Source organism: Tachyglossus aculeatus, chromosome 2 (genome assembly GCF_015852505.1).
Source record: "Tachyglossus aculeatus isolate mTacAcu1 chromosome 2, mTacAcu1.pri, whole genome shotgun sequence".
Lineage (NCBI taxonomy): Eukaryota > Metazoa > Chordata > Mammalia > Monotremata > Tachyglossidae > Tachyglossus > Tachyglossus aculeatus.
The window spans coordinates 171,068,309-171,091,170 of NC_052067.1; the positions used below are offsets into that span (position 1 = coordinate 171,068,309).

General features: G+C 48.5%; 2 protein-coding genes across 2 annotated transcripts in view; both read right to left on the minus strand.

The window, feature by feature from the left end:
- ERP27 (endoplasmic reticulum protein 27) overlaps nucleotides 1-1,358 on the minus strand; it is a 38,358-nt gene extending 37,000 nt beyond the window's left edge. Inside the window, exon 1 of the mRNA XM_038765350.1 lies at nucleotides 1,319-1,358. Coding sequence (XP_038621278.1) covers nucleotides 1,319-1,358 — 40 coding nt within the window. The remainder of the gene's footprint in view (nucleotides 1-1,318) is intronic.
- ARHGDIB (Rho GDP dissociation inhibitor beta) overlaps nucleotides 1,254-22,862 on the minus strand; it is a 68,523-nt gene continuing 46,914 nt past the window's right edge. The window contains exons 4-6 of the mRNA XM_038768404.1: nucleotides 14,739-14,815; nucleotides 8,371-8,434; nucleotides 1,254-2,416 (exon numbers count right to left, since the gene is read on the minus strand). Coding sequence (XP_038624332.1) covers nucleotides 2,217-2,416; nucleotides 8,371-8,434; nucleotides 14,739-14,815 — 341 coding nt within the window. The 3' untranslated portion in view covers nucleotides 1,254-2,216. The remainder of the gene's footprint in view (nucleotides 2,417-8,370; nucleotides 8,435-14,738; nucleotides 14,816-22,862) is intronic.

Below are 22,862 nucleotides of genomic sequence, written 5' to 3' on the forward strand. Positions count from 1 at the left end.
GGTTAGCAGTTTCCCCTTGTCTTGAGGGAGCAGGTTAGCAGTTTCTCCTTGTCCTGGGGGAGCAAGTTAGTGATTTCCCCCTGTCCTGGAGGAGAACATGAGAGGTTTCTCCTTTTCCTGGGGGAGCGGGTTAGAGGTTTCCCCTGTTCAGGTGGAATAGGTGAGGGTTTTTACTGTCTTGGGGGAGCAGGTTAGAAGTTTCCCCTTGTCATGGGGGAGCAGGTCAGGTTTTCCCCCTGTCCTGAAAGTGCAGGTTAGTGGTTTCTCCTACTCTGGGGGAGTAGGTCAGTGTTTCTCCTGTCCCAAGGGAGCAGGTTAGTGATTTCCCCCTGCTCTGGGGGAGCAGGTCAGGGTTCCCCTATCCAGGGGGACAGGTTAGGGTTTCTCCTGACTGGGAGAAAGAGCTTAGTACAGTGCTCTGCACACAGTAAGCGCTCAATAAATATGATTGATTGATTGGGAGAGCAGATTAGAGATTTCCCCTTGTCCTGGGGGAGCATGTCAGTGTTTTCCCCCAGTCTTGGGGGAGCAGGTTAGCAGTTTCCCCCTCTCCTGGGGAGCAGCTTAGAGGTTTCCTCCTGCCCTGGGGGAGCAGGTTAATGGTTTCCCATGGTCCTGGGGGAGCAGGTTAGGGTTAGGGTTCCCCCCGTCCTGTGGGAGCAGGTTAGCGGTTTCTCCTTCCCTGAGGGAGCAGGTCAGGTTTTCCATCCTGTCTGGGAAGTAGGACAACAATTTCCCCCTGTCCTGGGGGAGCAGGTCAGTGTTTCCTCTGTTCAGGGGGAAAGGTTAGGGTTTCCTGTCCTGGGGGAGCGGGCTAGAGGTGCCTGTCTCCCCCTTCTAGACCGTGAGCCCATCGTTGGGTAGGGGTCATCTCCATATGTCGCCGACTTGGACTTCCCAAGCGCTTAGTCCAATGCTCTGCACACAGTAAGCGCTCAATAAATATGATTGAATGAATGAATGGGAGGAGTTGTGACCTTAATAAGGATTGGAAGGTGGGGAGAGTGATGGTCTGGCATCTATGGACGGGGAGGGAGGACGGGAAAAAGGGGTCGGCGGCGAGATAGATGAGATCGGGGCCCGGTGAGGAAACTGGGGCTAGAGGAGTGAAATTTGTGGTCTGGGCCGGTGTAGGACAGCAGTGCAGTCAGGTAGAAGAGGACAAACTGATCGGGTGTTTTAAAATCAAACAATAATAATGACAACAACGACAATAATTATTATGGTCTTTATTAAGCGTTTACTATGTGCCAAGCTCTGTACTAAGCTCTGAGCTAAATCCGAGAGCTACACAGTCCCTATCTCACATGGGGCTCACTGCCTAAGTAGGACGAAGTAGGATTGAACCCCCGTTTCATGGCTGAGGCAACGGAGACCAAGAGAAGTGAAGTGACTTGCCCAAGGTCACACGGCAGGCGATTGGTGGAGCCGGGATTAGAACCCAGGTCCTCCCATTCCCAGACCCCGGGCTCTTTCCACTAAGCGGCTCTCAGGGATCCGGGGTGGCAGGGATGAACAGCTGTACAAGAGTGATTGATTGATTGATTGGTGGATGATTTTCCGTCTTTGGTCTTGGAGGGAGCCAATTCATTCATTCATTCAATCGTATTTATTGAGCGCTTATGGTGTGCAGAGCACTGGACTAAGCGCTTGGGAAGTACAAGTCGGCAACATATAGAGGCGGTCCCTACCGGAGGGCTGGGAGAAGGGAGAAGGGGGATAGTTGAGCCCCCGAACTGAGAAAAGCTCAGACAGGGGTGTCTATTCACCTTGGGCACACGTGGAGGGCCCCAGGAGGGCTTGGATGCCAGGGGATTAGGTGGAGGGCGGATTTGAGTCTTCCTTGAGCCCTGCTCGCTGCGGGGCAGGAGGAAAGGCAGTGTCGGGGAAGGGGATGAGGGACCTCGGGCAAGGTTGGCCAACATCGAGGAGCGGTCAGAGATCCGCTCCGGGCAGGGGGCAGCTCACGGGGCGAGTCTGGGTGGGTCTCCGGGCCTCTTGGCAGAGTGGACGAGGAGGGCTTTTAGGCTGGGCCAGAGGGCGAGTTGGGGGGTGGACAGGGCCAGAGGCAGCAGGAAGAGGGGTTGGGCCAAGGTCCAGAGGAGGAGGAGAAGGAGGAAGAGGAAGGGCAGCAGAGCTGGGCTGGCGGGGGGACACGGCCGGAGTCCCCGGACAGACAGGAGGCGGGAGGGGCTGGGAGAGGGCAGCCGGGAGGCTCACTCGGTCCACTCCTTTTTGATGGACAGGTTCCACTCCCAAGTGAGGTGGTCGTGCTTGTCGTCGTCGGTGAAGAAAGACTTGTTGTGATAGGTGCCCCGAGCCAGCATGCCCTTCGGGGCCTCCTCAGGCGGGGTCAGGAACTCGTACTCCTGGGGCCGCGGGCCGTAGCTGCCCACCATGAACGTCGCTTTGTCCACTGTGGGGACAGGACAGGGGGCTGAGAGGGGGCGGGGGCTGCTGGGGAGACAGGACAGGGGCCTAAGGGGGAGCAGAGGCCACTGGGAGGGAAGGACTGGGATTTGAGAGGGAGCAAGGGCTACTGGGGAGACAGGACAGGGGTCTGAAAGGGAGCAGGGGGTCATCGGGGGGGACAGGACAGGGGACTGAGAGAGACAAGGGGCTTCTGGGGAGACAGAGGAGGGCCTGAGAGGGAGTAGGGGGCCTCCAGGGAGACACGACAGGGGCTAGAGAGGGAGCGGGGGCTGCCAGGGAGATGAGACAGGGGACTGAGGGAGAATAAGGTTTTCCGGGGAGACAGGACAAGGTCCTAAGAGGGAGCAGGGGCTGCTGGGGAGACAGGAGAAAGGCCTTAGGGTGAGTAGGGGGCCTCCAGAGAGATGAGACAGGGGACTGAGAGGGAGCGAGGGCTTCTTGCCCCAAGGTTCAGTGCTTGGTCCCCTTCTGTTCTCAATCTACACTCACTCCCTTGGTGACCTCATTCGCTCCCATGGCTTCAACTATCATCTCTACGCTGATGACACCCAGATCTCCATCTCTGCCCCTGCTCTCTCCCCCTCCCTCCAGGCTCGCATCTCCTCCTGCCTTCAGGACATCTCCATCTGGATGTCCGCCCGCCACCTAAAGCTCAACATGTCGAAGACTGAGCTCCTTGTCTTCCCTCCCAAACCTTGTCCTCTCCCTGACTTTCCCATCTCTGTTGACGACACTACTATCCTTCCCGTCTCGCAAGCCCGCAACCTTGGTGTCATCCTCGACTCCGCTCTCTCGTTCACCCCTCACATCCAAGCCATCACCAAAACCTGCCGGTCTCAGCTCCGCAACATTGTCAAGATCCGCCCTTTCCTCTCCATCCCAACCGCTACCCTGCTCATTCAAGCTCTCACCCTATCCCGTCTGGACTACTGCACCAGCCTTCTCTCTGATCTCCCATCCTTGTGTCTCTCTCCACTTCAGTCCATACTTCATGCTGCTGCCCGGATTATCTTTGTCCAGAAACGCTCTGGGCATATTACTCCCCTCCTCAAAAATCTCCAGTGGCTACCAATCAATCTGCGCATCAGGCAGAAACTCCTCACCCTGGGCTTCAAGGCTGTCCATCACCTGGCCCCCTCCTACCTCACCTCCCTTCTCTCCTTCTACTGCCCAGCCCGCACTCTCCGCTCCTCCGCCGCTAATCTCCTCACTGTACCTCGTTCTCGCCTGTCCCGCCGTCGACCCCCGGCCCACGTCATCCCCCGGGCCTGGAATGCCCTCCCTCTGCCCCTCCGCCTAGCTCGCTCTCTTCCTCCCTTCAAGGCCCTGCTGAGAGCTCACCTCCTCCAGGAGGCCTTCCCAGACTGAGCCCCTTCCTTCCTCTCCCCCTCATCCCTCTCTCCATCCCCCCATCTTACCTCCTTCCCTTCCCCACAGCACCTGTATATATGTATATATGGTTGTACATATTTATTACTCTATTTATTTATTTATTTATTTATTTTACTTGTACATTTCTATCCTATTTATTTTATTTTGTTGGTATGTTTGGTTCTGTTCTCTGTCTCCCCCTTTTAGACTGTGAGCCCACTGTTGGGTAGGGACTGTCTCTATGTGTTGCCAATTTGTACTTCCCAAGTGCTTCGTACAGTACTCTGCACATAGTATACGCTCAATAAATACGATTGATTGATTGATTGATTGATTGATGACAGGGGACTGAGGGAGAGTAAGGGCTTCTGGGGAGACAGGACAGAGTCCTAAGAGGGAGCACGGGCTGCTGGGGAGACAGGAGAAAGGCCTGAGAGGGAGTAGGGGGCCTCCAGGGAGATAAGACAGGGGACTGAGGGAGAACAAGGGCTTCTGGGGAGACAGGACAAGGTCCTAAGAGGGAGCGGGGGCTGCTGGAGAGACCGGAGAAAGGCCTGAGAGGGTGTAGGGGGCCTCCAGGGAGATGAGACAAGGGACTGAGAGGGAGCGAGGGCTTCTGGGGAGACAGGACAGGGGGCTGAGGGAGTACGGGCTTCTAGGAAGTCAGCAGAAGGGCCTGAGAGGGAGTAGGGGGCTGCTGAGGAGACAGGAGAAGGGCCTGAAAGGGAGTAGGGGGCCTCCAGAGAGAGGAGACGGGAGACTGAGGGAGAGCAAGGGCTTCTGGGGAGACAGGATGGGGTTCTAAGAGGGAGCACGGGCTGCTGGGGAGACAGGAGAAGGGCCTGAGGGGGAGTAGGGGGCCTCCAGAGAGATGGGACAGGGGACTGAGGGAGAGAAAGGGCTTCTGGGGAGACAGGACAAGGTCCTAAGAGGGAGCAGGGGTTGCTGGGGAGACAGGAGAAGGGCCTGAGGGGGAGTAGGGGGCCTCCAGGGAGATGAGACAGGGGACTGAGGGAGAACAAGGGCTTCTGGGGAGACAGGACAAGGTCCTAAGAGGGAGCGGGGGCTGCTGGAGAGACCGGAGAAAGGCCTGAGAGGGTGTAGGGGGCCTCCAGGGAGATGAGACAAGGGACTGAGAGGGAGCGAGGGCTTCTGGGGAGACAGAACAGGGGGCTGAGGGAGTACGGGCTTCTAGGAAGTCAGCAGAAGGGCCTGAGAGGGAGTAGGGGGCTGCTGAGGAGACAGGAGAAGGGCCTGAAAGGGAGTAGGGGGCCTCCAGAGAGAGGAGACGGGAGACTGAGGGAGAGCAAGGGCTTCTGGGGAGACAGGATGGGGTTCTAAGAGGGAGCACGGGCTGCTGGGGAGACAGGAGAAGGGCCTGAGGGGGAGTAGGGGGCCTCCAGGGAGATGAGACAGGGGACTGAGGGAGAGGCTACTGGGGAGACAGAACACGGGTCTGAAAGGGAGCAGGGGCCATCGGGGGGGACAGGACAGGGGACTGAGAGAGACAAGTCACTGCTGGGGAGACAGAGGAGGGCCTGACTTATTTTACTTGTACACGTCTAGTCTATTTATTTTATTTTGTTAATATGTTTTGTGGGCCTCCAGGGAGACAGGACATGGGCTTGAGAGGGAGCGGGGGCCGCCAGGGAGATGAGACAGGGGACTGAGGGAGAGAAAGGGCTTCTGGGGAGACAGGACAGGGTCCTAAGAGGGAGCGGGGGCTGCTGGGGAGACAGGAGAAGGGCCTGAGAGGGAGTAGGGGGCCTCTGGGGAGATGGGACAGGAGACTGAGGGAGAGAAAGGGATTCTCGAGAGACATGACACAGTCCTAAGAGGGAGTGGGGGTTGCTGCGGAGACAGGAGAAGGGACTGAGGGGGAGTAGGGGGCCTCCAGAGAGATGGGACAGGGGACTGAGAGGGAGCGAGGGCTTCTGGGGAGACAGGAAAAGGTCCTAAGAGGGAGCGGGGGCTTCTGTGGGGGACAGAACAGGGGCCTAAGGGGGAGCAGAGGCCAGTGGGAGGACAGAACCGGGATTTGAGAGAGAGCGAGGGCTACTGGGGAGACAGAACATGGGTCTGAAAGGGAGCAGGGGGTCACCGGGAGGGACAGGACAGGGGACTGAGAGAGACAAGTCGCTGCTGGGGAGACAGAGGAGGGCCTCAGAGGGAGGAGTGAGCCTCCAGGGAGACAGGACAGAGGCTTGAGAGGGAGCGGGGGCCGCCAGGGAGATGAGACAGGGGACTGAGGGAGAATAAGGTTTTCTGGGGAGACAGGACAGGGTCCTAAGAGGGAGTGGGGGCTGCTGGGGAGACAGGAGAAGGGACTGAGGGGGTGTAGGGGGCCTCCAGGGAGATGAGACAGGGGACTGAGAGGGAGTGAGGGCTTCTGAGGAGACAGGACAGGGGACTGAGAGGGAGCAGGGGCTGCTGCGGGGGACAGAACAGGGGCCTAAAGTGGAGCAGAGGCGAGTGGGAGGACAGGACTGGGATTTGAGAGGGAGCGAGGGCTACTGGGGAGACAGAACACGGGTCTGACAGGGAGCAGGGGGGCTGTGAGCTGTCTCCAGGAATGGGAGAGGCTACCAGAGGGGCAAGGCCCAAGGGCCCGGCTCTCTGAGGACCGGGGAGTGAAGCAGATGGGTGAGGGCGGCCCGACGGAGAGGGTGGAGGGCGGGAAGCTGGAGGGGGAGAGTGAAGGTGGGGAGAGAGGCCGGAGAAGCGGGCGGGAGGGCCGGGTGCCCTCAGTGGGTCAGACCCAGCTGGAGAAATGGAGCAGGTGGAAAGGTGGGAAGGGAATTTATGGTCGGCTGGGGACTGCACACTCACCAGCGCTCAGAACAGTGATTTGCACATAGTAAGTGCTTAATAAATGCCATTATTATTGTTATTATTATTATTATTAGAAAGGGCAGTGCCCATTCACCAGTCGGCCTTTCATTCACTCATTCAATCGTATTTATTGAGCACTTACAGTGTGCAGAGCACTGGACTAAGCACTTGGGAAGTACAAGTCAGCAACATAAGTCGACCATGCAGTGCCCACTCACCAGTAGGCCATTCATTCATTCAATCGTATTTATTCATTCATTCAATCAATCGTATTTATTGAGCGCTTACTGTGTGCAGAGCCCTGTACTAAGCGCTTGGGAAGGACAAGTCGGCGACATAAGTCGGCCATGCAGTGCCCACTCACCAGCAGGCCATTCATTCATTCAATCGTATTTATTCATTCATTCATTCAATCGTATTTATTGAGCACTTACTGTGAGCCCAGCACTGGACTAAGCACTGGAGGTAATGCAGTGTACATTCACCAGTCAGGTGTTTATGCAATGCCCACTCACCAGTCAGCCATGCAGTGCCCACTCACCAGTAGGCCATTCATTCATTCAATCGTATTTATTGAGCACTTACTGTGTGCAGAGCACTGGACTAAGCGCTGGAGGCAATGCAGTGCCCACTCACCAGTCAGCCATGCAGTGCCCACTCACCGGCAGGCCATTCATTCATTCAATCATATTTATTGAGCGCTTACTGTGTGCAGAGCACTGGACTAAGCGCTGGAGGCAATGCAGTGCCCACTTACCAGTCAGCCACACAGTGCCCACTGTCCAGGAGGCAATGCAGTGCCAACTCACCAGTCAGGTGTTCAGTGCCATGCACACCCACCCAGGCCAGGCAGTGCAGTGCCCACTCACCAGCAGGCCATTCATTCATTCAATCCTATTTATTGAGCGCTTACTGTGTGCAGAGCACTGGACTAAGCGCCGGAGGCAATGCAGTGCCCACTCACCAGCAGGCCATTCATTCATTCAATCCTATTTATTGAGCACTTACTGTGTGCAGAGCACTGGACTAAGCGCTGAAGGCAATCATCATCATCATCATCATCAATCGTATTTATTGAGCGCTTACTATGTGCAGAGCACTGTACTAAGCGCTTGGGAAGTACAAATTGGCAACGTATAGAGACAGTCCCTACCCAGCAGTGGGCTCACAGTCTAAAAGGGGGTGACAGAGAACAAAACCAAACATACTAACAAAATAAAATAAATAGAATAGATATGTACAAGTAAAATAAATAAATAAATAAATAGAGTAATAAATATGTCCAAACATATATACATATATACAGGTGCTGTGGGGAAGGGAAGGAGGTAAGATGGGGGGATGGAGAGGGGGACGAGGGGGAGAGGAAGGAAGGCAATGCAGTGCCCACTCACCAGTCGGGTGTTCAAGCGCTTAGTACAGTGCTCTGCACATAGTAAGCGCTCAATAAATACGATTGATTGATTGATTGATTGTTCAGTGCCATGCACACTCACCCAGGCCAGGCAGTGCAGTGCCCACTCACAGGAGAGTCCCGAGGCCGCCACCAACACTGGCTGGGAGGAGAGGGTCTCCCCCTTTTAGACTGTGAGCCCACTGTTGGGTAGGGACTGTCTCTAGATGTTGCCAACTTGTACTTCCCAAGCGCTTAGTACAGTGCTCTGTACACAGTAAGCGCTCAATAAGTACGACTGATGATGATGCTGATGATGAGAGGGTCCAGGGCCCCCTTACCTTTCACCCCCGTCCGGTAGGTATGCTGCACGTACTTCAGGCCGGACACGATGTCCTTGTTGACCTGCCGGGAAGAAACGATAATAATAATAATAATAATAATAAATAATGGCATTTGTTAAGCGCTTACTATGTGCCAAGCACTGTTCTAAGCGCTGGGGGTCCCATGGGGGGCTCCCGGTCTTCATCCCCATTTGGGAGGCCTTCCCAGACTGAGTCCCCTCCTTCCTCTCAATCAATCAATCGTATTGACTGTGAGCCCGCTGTTGGGTAGGGACTGTCTCTATGTGTTGCCGACTTCTACTTCCCAAGCGCTTAGTACAGTGCTCTGCACACAGTAAGCGCTCAATAAAGACGATTGATTGATTGAGTGCTTACTGTGTGCAGAGCACTGTACTAAGCGCTTACCCCCTCCTCCCCCTCTCCATCCCCCCCACTTTACCTCCTTCACTTCCCCACAGCACCTGTATATATGGATATATGTTTGTATGGATTTATTACTCGATTTATTTTACTTGTACATATTTATTCTACTTATTTTCTTTTGTTAATATGTTTGGTTTTGTTGTCCGTCTCCCCCTTCTAGTCTGTGAGCCCGCTGTTGGGGAGGAACCGTCTCTGGATGTTGCCAACTTGGACTTCCCAAGCGCTTAGTACGGTGCTCCGCACACAGTAAGCGCTCAATAAATACGGTTGAATGAATGAATTTGACAGATGAGGGAACTGAGGCCCAGAGAAGTGAAGTGACTTGCCCAAAGTCACCCAGCTGACAGTTGGCGGGGCCGGGATTTGAACCCATGACCTCTGACTCCAAAGCCCGGGCTCTTTCCACTGAGCCACGCCGATCCGGGTGACTCAATAATAATAATAATGATAATAATAATAATAGCTTTTATTAAGCGCTTACTATGTGCCAAGCACTGTTCTAAGCACTGGGGAGGTTACAAGGTGATCAGGTTGTCCCACGGGGGGCTCACATTAATCCCCATTTTATAGATGAGGAAACTGAGGCCCAGAGAAGTTGACTTGCCCAAAGTCACACAGGTGACAACTGGCGGAGCCAGGATTTGAACCCACGACCTCTGACTCCAAAGTCCGGGCTCTTTCCGCTGAGCCACGCTGCTTCTCTGATAATAATAATAATTATGGTGCTTTGCACATAATAAGAAATATCACAGTTACTGCTATTGTTATTATTATTATATTATTATGACTGGTTCTCTGTCTCCCCCTTCTAGACTGTGAGCCCGGTGTTGGGTAGGGACCGTCTCTAGACGTTGCCAACTTGGACTTCCCAAGCGCTTAGTCCAGTGCTCTGCACACAGGAAGCGCTCAATAAATACGATTGAATGAATGAATGAGTAACTGTGGTACTTGTTCTACGCTTACTATGTCAGGCACTGCTGATGATGATGGTGATGATGGTATTTGTTAAGCGCTTACTGTGTGCCAAGCACTGGGGTAGATACAAGGTCATCAGCTTATGAAAAGCAGCGTGGCTCAGTGGAAAGAGCCCGGGCTTTGGAGTCAGAGGTCATGGGTTCAAATCCCGCCCCTGCCACTTGTCAGCTGGGTGACTTCTAGATTGTGAGCCTGCTGTTGGGTAGGGACCGTCCCTATATGTTGCTAACTTGTACTTCCCAAGTGCTTAGTCCAGTGCTCTGCACACAGTAAGCGCTCAATAAATATGAATGAATGACTTATTTTACTTGTACATGTCTATTCTATTTATTTTATTTTGTTAATTTGTTTTGTTTTGTTCTCTTTCTCCCCCTTCTAGACTGTGAGCCCACTGTTGGGTAAGGACCGTATCTAGATGTTGCCAACTTGTACTTCCCAAGCACTTAGTACAGTGCTCTGCACACAGTAAGCGCTCAAAAACTATGAATGAATGACTGAATGAATGACTTATTTTACTTGTACATGTCTATCCTATTTATTTTATTTTGTTAATATGTTTTGTTTTGTTCTCTGTCTCCCCCTTTTAGACTGTGAGCCCACTGTTGGGTAGGAACCGTCTCTAGATGTTGCTAACTTGTACTTCCCAAGTGCTTAGTAAAGTGCTCTGCACACAGTAAGTGCTCAATAAATATGAATGAATGACATTTTACTTGTACATGTCTATTCTATTTATTTTATTTTGTTAATATGTTTTGTTCTCTGTCTCCCCCTTCTAGACTGTGAGCCCGTTGTCGGGTAGGGACCGTCTCTAGATGTTGCCAGCTTGCACTTCCTAAGCGCTTAGTACAGTGCTCTGCACACAGTAAGCGCTCAAAAACTATGAATGAATGAATGAATGAATGACTTATTTTACTTGTACATGTCTATCCTATTTATTTTATTTTGTTAATATGTTTTGTTTTGTTCTCTGTCTCCCCCTTTTAGACTGTGAGCCCGCTGTTGGGTAGGAACCGTCTCTAGATGTTGCTAACTTGTACTTCCCAAGTGCTTAGTAAAGTGCTCTGCACACAGTAAGCGCTCAATAAATATGAATGAATGACATTTTACTTGTACATGTCTATTCTATTTATTTTATTTTGTTAATATGTTTTGTTCTCTGTCTCCCCCTTCTAGACTGTGAGCCCGTTGTCGGGTAGGGACCGTCTCTAGATGTTGCCAGCTTGCACTTCCTAAGCGCTTAGTACAGTGCTCTGCACACAGTAAGCGCTCAATAAATATGAATGAATGACTTATTTTACTTGTACTTGTCTATTCTATTTTATTTTGTTAATATGTTTTGTTTTGTTCTCTGTCTCCCCCTTCTAGACTGTGAGCCCATTGTTGGGTAGGGACCGTCTCTAGATGTTGCCAGCTTGCACTTCCTAAGCGCTTAGTACAGTGCTCTGCACACAGTAAGCGCTCAATAAATATGATTGATTGATTGACTTTGGGCAAGTCACTTAACTTCTCTGTGCCTCAGGTCCCTCATCTGGAAAATGAGGGTTAAGACTGTGAGCCCCCCGTGGGACAACCTGATCACCTTGGAACCTCCCCAGCGCTTAGAACAGTGCTTGGCACATAGTAAGCGCTTAATAAATGCCATTATTATTATCAGGTTGTCCCCCGTGGGGCTCACAGGCTTCATCCCCATTTGACAGATGAGGGAACTGAGGCCCAGAGAAGTGAAGTGACTTGCCCAGAGTCACACAGCTGACAAGGGGCAGAGCTGGGATTAGAACCCAAGACTTCTGACTCCCAAGTTTGGGTTCTTGACACTAAGCCACGCTGCTTCTTCGCAAATGTGGGTTCTAATTCCCGCTCCGCCGCTTTTCTGCTGTGTGACCTTGGGCGAGCCACTTCCCTTCTCTGGGCCTCAGTTGCCTCATCTGTAAAATGGGGATTGAGACTGGGAGTCCCACATGGAACAGGGACTGGGTCCAACTCGGTTTGCTTGGATCCACCACGATCAATCAATGGTATTTATTGAGCGCTTACTGTGTGCAGAGCACTGGACTGAGCGCTTGGGAAGTCCAAGTTGGCAACATATAGAGACGGTCCCTACCCAACAGTGGGCTCACAGTCTAGAAGAGTGGGCTCACAGTCTAGCGCTTAGTACAGTGCCTGCCACATAGTAAGCGCTTAACAAATACCATAATTATCATTATTATTATTATTATTATTAGTCCAAGCTGGGCCCAGCGTGGCTCAGTGGAAAGAGCCCGGGCTTGGGAGTCAGAGGTCATGGGTTCGAATCCCATCTCCGCCACATGTCTGCTGTGTGATCTTGGGCAAGTCACTTGACTTCTCTGTGCCTCAGTTACCTCATCTGTAAAATGGGAATTAAGACTGTAAACCCCCCGTGGGACAACCTGATCACCCTGTATCCTCCCCAGTGCTTAGAACAGTGCTTTGCACATAGTAAGCGCTTAACAAATGCCAATTATTATTATTATTATTATTATTATTATTATTATTATTATTATTATTTGTCAGCTGTGTGACTTTGGGCAAGTCGCTTCACTTCTCTGGGCCTCAGTTCCTCACCCTGTAATAATAATAATGGCATTTGTTAAGCACTTACTATGTGCAGAGCACTGTTCTAAGCGCTGGGGGGATACAAAGTGATCAAGTTGTCCCACATGGGGCTCACATTCTTAATCGCCATTTTACAGATGAGGTAACTGATGCGCAGAGAAGCTAAGTGACTTGCCCAAGGTCACACAGCAGACATGTGGTGGAGTCGGGATTCGAACCCATGACCTCTGACTCCAAAGCCCGGGCTCTTTCCACTAAGCCACGCTGCTTCTCACGTTGTATCCTCCCCAGTGCTTAGAACAGTGCTTTGCACATAGTAAGCGCTTAACAAATGCCAATTATTATTATTATTATTATTATTATTATTATTATTATTATTATTTGCCAGCTGTGTGACTTTGGGCAAGTCGCTTCACTTCTCTGGGCCTCAGTTCCCTCATCTGGAAAATGGGGATGAAGACTGTGAGCCCCACATGGGACAACCTGGTTACCTTGTATCCCCCCCAGATCTTAGAACAGTGCTTGGCACGTAGTAAGCGCTTAACAAACGCCATCATCATCATTCCCCGGTGAAGCCTGTGAGCCCCACGTGGGACAACCTGGTTACCTTGTATCCCCCCCAGCGCTTAGAACAGTGCTTTTCTAGACTGTGAGCCCACTGTTGGGTAGGGACCGTCTCTATATGTGGCCAACTTGGACTTCCCAAGCGCCTAGTACAGTGCTCCGCACACAGTAAGCGCTCAATAAATACGATTGAATTGAATGAATGAATGCTTGGCACATAGTAAGCGCTTAACAAATGCCACCATCATCATTCCCCAGTGAAGCCTGTGAGCTCCATGTGGGACAACCTGGCTATCTTGTATCCCCCCCCAGCGCTTAGAACAGTGCTTGGCATATAGTAAGCGCTTAACAAATGCCATCATCATCATTCCCCGGTGAAGCCTGTGAGCCCCACGTGCGACAACCTGGTTACCTTGTAACCTCCCCAGCGCTTAGAATAGTGCTTGGCACATAGTAAGCGCTTAATAAATGCCACCATCATCATTCCCCGGTGAAGCCTGTGAGCTCCACGTGGGACAACCTGGCTATCTTGTATCCTCCCCAGCGCTTAGAATAGTGCTTGGCACATAGTAAGCGCTTAATAAATGCCACCATCATCATTCCCCGGTGAAACCTGTGAGCCCCATGTGGGACAACCTGACTATCTTGTATCCCCCCCCCCAGCGCTTAGAACAGTGCTTTTCTAGACTGTGAGCCCACTGTTGGGTAGGGACCGTCTCTATATGTGGCCAACTTGGACTTCCCAAGCGCTTAGTACAGTGCTCTGCACACAGTAAGCGCTCAATAAATACGATTGAACTGAATGAATGAATGCTTGGCACATAGTAAGCGCTTAACAAATGCCATCATCATCATCATTCCCCGTTGAAGCCTGTGATCCCCATGTGGGACAACCTGGCTATCTTGTATTCCCCCCCCCCCCCCCCAGCGCTTAGAACAGTGCTTGGCACATAGTAAGCGCTTAATAAATGCCACCATCATCATTCCCCGGTGAAGCCTGTGAGCCCCACTTGGGACAACCTGGCTATCTTGTATCCCCCCCAGCGCTTAGAACAGTGCTTGGCACATAGTAAGCGCTTAATAAATGCCATCATCATCATCCCCCGGTGAAACCTGTGAGCCCCACGTGGGACAACCTGGCTATCTTGTATCCCCCCCAGCGCTTAGAACAGTGCTTGGCACATAGTAAGCGCTTAATAAATGCCATCATCATCATCCCCCGGTGAAACCTGTGAGCCCCACGTGGGACAACCTGGCTATCTTGTATCCCCCCCAGCGCTTAGAACAGTGCTTGGCACATAGTAAGCGCTTAATAAATGCCATCATCATCATCCCCAGTGAAGCCTGTGAGCCCCACGTGCGAGAACCTGGCTATCTTGTATCCCCCCAGCGCTTAGAACAGTGCTTGGCACATAGTAAGCGCTTAATAAATGCCACCATCATCATCCCCAGTGAAGCCTGTGAGCCCCACGTGCGACAACCTGGCTATCTTGTATCCCCCCCAGCGCTTAGAACAGTGCTTGGCACATAGTAAGCGCTTAATAAATGCCACCATCATCATCCCCAGTGAAGTCTGTGAGCCCCACGTGCGAGAACCTGGCTATCTTGTATCCCCCCAGCGCTTAGAACAGTGCTTGGCACATAGTAAGCGCTTAATAAATGCCATCCTCATCATTCCCCCGGGACCCTTTGTTGCCAATTTGTACTTCCCAAGCGCTTAGTACAGTGCTCTGCACATAGTAAGCACTCAATAAATATGATTGATGATGATGATGACCCTGCGGACCCCAGCCGACCCCCGCCAGGCCCGGACAGTCGAGGAAACCTACTTTGAAGTGGATTTTGACTCTGTATTCCACGCCTTCCTTGAGAACGAAGGTCTCCTTCTTTAGGGCCTCCAGGTCTCCTGTGGAGAAAGGAGGGTTTGGGCGCTTTGGCAACGTAATAATCATAATGTTGGTATTTGTTAAGCGCTTAATATGTGTCAAACACTGTTCTAAGCGCTGGGATAGATACGAGGTGCTCTGCACATAGTAAGCGCTCAATAAATACGATTGATTGATTGATTGAGGTGATCAGGTTGTCCCACGTGGGGCTCACGGTCTTGATTCCCATTGTACGGATGAGGGAACTGAGGCACAGAGAATGACTTGCCCTAGGTCAGGCAGCGGACAAGTGGCGGAGCCGGGATTAGAACCCACGACCTCGGACTCCCAAGCCCGGTTTCTTTCCTTTCTCCCCCTTCTAGACTGTGAGCCCACTGTTGGGTAGGGACCGTCTCTAGATGTTGCCAACTTGGACTTCCCAAGCGCTTAGTCCAGTGCTCTGCACACAGTAAGCGCTCAATAAATACGATTGATTGATTGACTGATTGATTTCCACTGAGCCACGCTGCTTAGGGCCGGAACCACCCCTCTGTTGTCTCGGAAAAATATGGAGGTCATCATCATCATCATCATCATCATCAATCGTATTTATTGAGCGCTTACTATGTGCAGAGCACTGTACTAAGCGCTTGGGAAGTACAAATTGGCAACATATAGAGACAGTCCCTACCCAACAGTGGGCTCACAGTCTAAAAGGGGGAGACAGAGAACAAAACCAAGCATACCAACAAAATAAAAAATAAAATAAAATAAAATAAAATAAAATAAAATAAAATAAAAATAAAATAAAATAAAATAAATGAATAAACAAATAAATAAATAATAAATAATAAATAAATAAAATTAACAAATAAAATAGTTCTCGCTTGGGATTCAATCCACTCCCTCCAACGCCCTCCCTCCTCAACTTCATTCAGTCAATCGTACTTATTGAGCGCTTACTGTGTGCAGAGGACTGGACTAAGCGCTTGGGAAGTCCAAGTCGGCAACATCTAGAGACGGTCCCTACCCAACAACGGGCTCACAGTCCAGAAGGGAAATCCCACAAACAATCAATCAATCAATTGTATTTATTGAGCGCTTACTGTGTGCAGAGCACTGGACTAAGCGCTTGGGAAGTCCAAGTTGGCAACATCTAGAGACGGTCCCTACCCAACAACGGGCTCACAGTCCAGAAGGGAAATCCCACAAACAATCAATCAATCAATCAATCGTATTTATTGAGCGCTTACTGTGGACAGAGCACTGTACTAAGCGCTTGGGAAGTCCAAGTTGGCAACATATAGCGACGGTCCCTACCCAACAGTGGGCTCACAGTCTGGAAGAGCGCTAAACAATCATTATCCCTCCCTTCAAAGCCTTACTGAAGGCCCACCTCCTCCCAGAGGCCTTCCCTGACTAAGCCCCCCATTTTTCCTCACCTCCCGCTCCCTTCTGCGTCGCCCTGACTCTCTCCCTTTCTTAATAATAGTAATAATAATAATGACGGCATTTATTAAGCGCTTACTATGTGCCAAGCACTGTTCTAAGCGCTGGGGAGGTTACAAGGTGATGAGGTTGTCCCACGGGGGCTCACAGTCTTCACCCCCATTTTCCAGATGAGGGAACTGAAGGACAGAGAATAATAATAATAATCATAATCATAATAATGGAGTTTATTAAGCGCTTACTATGTGCCAAGCACTGTCCTAAGCGCTGGGGAGGTTACAAGGTGATGAGGTTGTCCCACGGGGGCTCACGGTCTTCATCCCCATTTTCCAGATGAGGGAACTGAAGGACAGAGAATAATAATAATAATCGTAATAATGATGGTATTTGTTAAGCGCTTACTATGTGCAAAGCACCGTTCTAAGCGCTGGGGAGGTTACAAGGTGATGAGGTTGTCCCACGGGGGCTCGCAGTCTTCACCCCCATTTTCCAGATGAGGGAACTGAAGGACAGAGAATAATAATAATAATCATAATAATGATGGTATTTGTTAAGCGCTTACTATGTGCCAAGCACCGTTCTAAGCGCTGGGGAGGTTACAAGGTGATCAGGTTGTCCCCCGGGGGGCTCACAGTCTTCATCCCCATTTTCCAGATGAGGGAACTGAGGCCCAGAGAAGTGAAGTGACTTGCCCAAAGTCACACTCCCAGCCCCACACCATTTATGTACTTCCCAAGCGCTTAGTCCAGTGCTCTGCACACGGTAAGCGCTCAATAAATCCAATTGAATGAATGAATGTCCAGTGAGAAGCAGCGTGGCTCAGTGGAAAGAGCCCGGGCTTGGGAGTCGGAGGTCGTGGGTTCTAATTCCGGCTGCGCCGCTTGTCAGCTGGGTGACTTTGGGCAAGTCACTTCACTTCTCTGGGCCTCAGTTCCCTCATCTGTAAAATGGGGATGAAGACTGTGAGCCCCCCGTGGGACAACCTGCTCACCTTGTAACCTCCCCAGCGCTTAGAACAGTGCTTTGCACAGAGTAAGCGCTTAATAAATATCATTATTATTATTATTATTATTATTATTATTATTATCTGGGCCTCAGTGACCTCATCTGTAACATGGGGATGAAGGCAGTGAGCCCCACGTGGAACAACTTGATCACCTTTTATCTATCCCAGTGCTTAGAACAGTGCTTTGGCACATAGTAAGCGCTTAATAAATACCATCATTATTAGAGAAGCGGCATGGCAGTAGTGGTGAGAGCCCGGGCTTGGGAGTTAGAGGTCGTGGGTTCTAATCCCGGCTCCGCCACATTTCTGCTGTGTGACCTTGGGCAAGTCACTTCACTTCTCTGGGCCTCAGTTCCCTCATCTGGAAAATGGGGACTAAGACTGTGAGCCCCACGTGGGACAATCTGATCCCCTTGTATAATAATAATAATAATAATGGCATTTATTAAACGCTTACTATGTGCAAAGCACTGTTCTAAGCGCTGGGGGGGTTACAAGGTGATCAGGTTGTCCCACGGGGGGCTCACAGTCTTCATCCCCATTTTCCAGATGAGGGAACTGAGGCCCAGAGAAGTGAAGTGACTCGCCCAAAGTCACACAGCTGACAAGTGGCGGAGGCGGGATTTGAACCCATGACCTCTCACTCGAAAGCCCGGGCTCTTTCCACTGAGCCTCGCTCTAACCCGGTGCTTAGAACAGTGCTTGGCGCATAGTAAGTGCTTAACAAATGCCATCATTATTATTATCATTATTAATCCAATCACTTCTCCTCTCCTGCCTGGATGACTAGAGAAGCAGCGGGGCTCCTTCATTCATTCATTCAATGGTATTTATTGAGTGCTCACTGTGTGCAGAGCACTGTACTAAGCGCTCTCAGTGGAAAGAGCCCGGGCTTTGGAGTGGGAGGTCATGGGTTCAAATCCCGGCTCCGCCAACTGTCAGCTGTGTGACTTCGAGAAAGTCACTTCACTTCTCTGTGCCTCAGTTCCCTCATCTGTAAAATGGGGGTGAAGACTGTGAGCCCCCCGTGGGACAACCTGATCACCTTGTAACCTCCCCAGCGCTTAAACCAGTACTTTGCACACAGTAAGCACTTAATAAATGCCATCATTATTATTATTATTATCATTATTATGAACTGGAGTGGGGTCATCAAGGAGGTCAGCCAAGAGGTGGATGCAGTAGTCACAGTGAGATGGAACAAATGTATGGGTGAGCCTGGTGGCTTTTCAAATTAGTAATAATACCATTATTATTATTATTGTAACCTCCCCAGCGCTTTAAACAGTGTTTTGCACATAGTAAGGGCTTAATAAATGCTATTATGATGATGATGATGATGATGATGATGATGATGATGATGAACTGGAGTGGGGTCATCAAGGAGGTCAGCCAAGAGGTGGATGCAGTAGTCACAGTGAGATGGAACAAATGTTTGGGTGAGCCTGGTGGCTTTTCAAATTAGTAATAATGCCATTATTATTATTATTGTAACCTCCCCAGAGCATAAAACAGTGTTTTGCACATAGTAAGTGCTTAATAAATGTTATTATTATTATTATTATTATTATTATTATTATTATTAATGAATTGGAATGGGGTCATCAAGGAGGTCAGCCAAGAGGCGGATGCAGTAGTCACGGTGAGATGGAACAAATGCTTGGGTGAACCTGGTGGCTTTTCAAATCAGTAATAATGCCATTATTATTATTATTATTATTACTATTATTATTATTATTATTATTATGAACTGGAGTGGGGTCATCAAGGAGGTCAGCCAAGAGGTGGATGCAGTAGTCACAGAGAGATGGAACACATGTTTGGGTGGGCCTGGTGGCTTTTCAAATTAGTAATAATGCCATTATTATTATTATTATTATTGTAACCTCCCCAGCACTTAAAACAGTGTTTTGCACATAGTATGTGCTTAATAAATGTTATTATTATTATTATTATTATTATTGTTGTTGTTGTTGTTGTTATTATTATTATTATTATCTGGAGTGGGATCATCAAGGAGGTCATCCAAGAGGCGGATGCAGTAGTCGCGGTGAGATGGAACAAGTGTTTGGGTGAGCCAGGTGGCTTTTCAAAATAGTAATAATGCCATCATTATTATTATTATTATTATTGTAACCTCCCCAGCGCTTAAAACAGTGCTTTGCACATGGTAAGTGCTTAATAAATGCCATCATTATAATAATAATTATTATTATAATTATTACTATGAACTGGAGTGGGATCATCAGGGAGGTCAGCCAAGAGGCAGATGCAGTAGTCAAGGTGAGATGGAACAAATGTTTGGGTGAGCCTGGTGGGTTTTCAAATTAGTAATACTGCCATCATTATTATTATTATTGTTATTATGATGATGATGATGATGATGATGAACTGGAGTGGGTTCCCCAAGGAGGTCAGCTAAGAGGTGGATGCAGTAGTCACAGTGTGATGGAACAAATGTTTGGGTGAGCCTGGTGGCTTTTCAAATTAGTAATAATGCCATTATTATTATTATTACTGTAACCTCCCCAGCACTTGAAACAGTGTTTTGCACATAGTAAGTGCTTAACAAATGCCATCGTTATTATAATAATAATACTTATTATTGTTATTATTATGAACAAGAGTGGGCTCATCAGGGAGGTCAGCCAAGAGGCAGATGCAGTAGTCACCGTGAGATGGAACAAATTTTTGGGTGAGCCTGGTGGGTTTTCAAATTAGTAATAATAATAATGACATTTATTAAGCGCTTACTATGTGCAAAGCACTGTTCTAAGCACTGGGGAGGTTACAAAGTGATCTGGTTGTCCCACGGGGGGCTCACAGTCTTAATCCCCATTTTACAGATGAGGGAACTGAGGCCCAGAGAAGTGAAGTGACTTGCCCAAAGTCACACAGCTGACAATTGGCGGAGCTGGGATTTGAACCCATGACCTCTGACTCCAAAGCCCACATTCTTTCCACTGAGCCACGCTGTTTCTCCAATAATAATGCTATCATTATTATTATTATTGTCATTATTATGATGATGATGATGATGAACTGGAGTGGGGTCATCAAGGAGGTCAGCCAAGAGGCGGATGCAGTAGTCACTGTGAGATGGAACAAGTGTTTGGGTGAGCCTGGTGGCTTTTCAAATTAGTAATAATGCCATCATTATTATTATTATTATCATTATTATTATTATTATGAACTGGAGTGGGGTCATCAAGGAGGTCAGCCAAGAGGCGGATGCAGTAGTCGAGGTGAGATGGAACAAGTGTTTGGGTGAGCCTGGTGGCTTTTCAAATTAGTAATAATGCCATTATTATTATTGTAACCTCCCCAGCGCTTAAAACAGTGTTTTGCACATAGTAAGTGCTAATAAATGCCATCATTATTATAATTATTATAATTATTATCATTATCATTATTATTATTATTATGAACTGGAGTGGGGTCATCAAGGAGGTCAGCCAAGAGGCAGATGCAGTAGTCACGGTGAGATGGAACAAGTGTTTGGGTGAGCCTGGTGACTTTTCAAATTAGTAGTAATGCCATCATTATTATTATTATTGTTATTATCATTATTATTATTATTATGAACTGGAGTGGGGTCATCAAGGAGGTCAGCCAAGAGGCGGATGCAGTAGTCGAGGTGAGATGGAACAAGTGTTTGGGTGAGCCTGGTGGCTTTTCAAATTAGTAATAATGCCATTATTATTATTATTGTAACCTCCCCAGTGCTTAAAACAGTGTTTTGCGCATAGTAAGTGCTTAATAAATACCATCATTATTATGAACTGGAGTGGGGTCATCAAGGAGGTCAGCCAAGAGGTGGATGCTGTAGTCGAGGTGAGATAGAACAATTGTTTGGGTAAGCCTGGTGGCTTTTCAAATTAGTAATAATACCATTATTATTATTATTATTGTAGCCTCCCCAGTGCTTAAAACAGTGTTATGCACATAGTAAGTGCTTAATAAATGCTATCATTATTATTATTATTATTATGAACTGGAGAGGGGTCAGCCAAGAGGCAGATGCAGTAGTCACGGTGAGATGGAACAAATGTTTGGGTGAGCCTGGTGGCTTTTCAAATTAGTAATAATGCCATTATTATTATTATTATTATTATTATTATTATTATTATTATTATTAATTGGAGTGGGGTCATCAAGGAGGTCAGCCAAGAGGCGGATGCAGTAGTCATGGTGAGATGGAACAAGTGGGTGAGCCTGGTGGCTTTTCAAATTAGTAATAATGCCATTATTATTATTATTATTGTAACCTCCACAGTGCTAAAAACAGTGTTTTCCACATAGTAAGTGCTTAATAAATGCTATTATTATTATTATTATTATTATTATTATTATTATTATTATGAAGAACTGGAGAGGGGTCATCAAGGAGGTCAGCCAAGAGGCAGATGAAGTAGTCACGGTGAGATGGAACAAATGTTTGGGTGAGCCTGGTGGCTCTTCAAATTAGTAATAATGCCATCATTATTATTAGTATTGTTATTATTATTATTATGAACTGGAGTGGGGTCATCAAGGAGGTCAGCCAAGAGGCGGATGCAGTAGTCACGGTGAGATGGAACAAGTGGGTGAGCCTGGTGGCTTTTCAAATTAGCAATAATGCCATTATTATTATTATTGTAACCTCCATAGTGCTTAAAACAGTGTTTTGCACATAGTAAGTGCTTAATAAATGCCATTATTATTATTATTATTATTATTATTATTATTATCATTATTATGATGATGATGAACTGGAGTGGGGTCATCAAGGAGGTCAGCCAAGAGGCGGATGCAGTAGTCGAGGTGAGATGGAACAATTGTTTGGGTAAGCCTGGTGGCTTTTCAAATTAGTAATAATACCATTATTATTATTATTATTGTAGCCTCCCCAGTGCTTAAAACAGTGTTTTGCACATAGTAAGTGCTTAATAAATGCTATTATTATTATTATTATTATTACGAATTGGAGAGGGGTCATCAAGGAGGTCAGCCAACAGGCAGATGCAGTAGTCATGGTGAGATGGAACAAATGTTTGGGTGAGCCTGGTGGCTTTTCAAATTAGTAATAATGCCATTATAATTATTATTATTATTATTATTATTATTATTTTTTTATTATTATGAACTGGAGTGGGATCATCAAGGAGGTCAGCCAAGAGGTGGATGCAGTAGTCACAGTGAGATGGAACACATGTTTGGGTGAGTCTGGTGGCTTTTCAAATTAATAATAATTATGATAATAATAATAATGGTACTTGTGAAGCCCTTATTGGTGCCAAGCTCTGTTCTAAGCACTGGGGTAGATAAAAGTTAATCAGATTGGCCTCAGTCCTGTCCCACATGGGGCTCACGGTCCTTATTCCCATTTTACGGATGGGATCACTGAGGCCCAGAGAAGTGAAGCGACTTGCCAAGCAGGCGTGTGGGAGAATCCAGTTCCTTCTGATTCCCAGGCCCAGGCTCTTATCATTCATTCATACATTCATTCAATCGTATTTATTGAGCGCTTACTGTGTGCAGAGCACTGTACTAAGCGCTTGGGAAGTCCAAGTTGGCAACATATGGATGCGGTCCCTGCCCAACAGTGGGCTCACAGTCTAGAAGGCTTCTCCACTAAGCTGCACTGCTCTGGA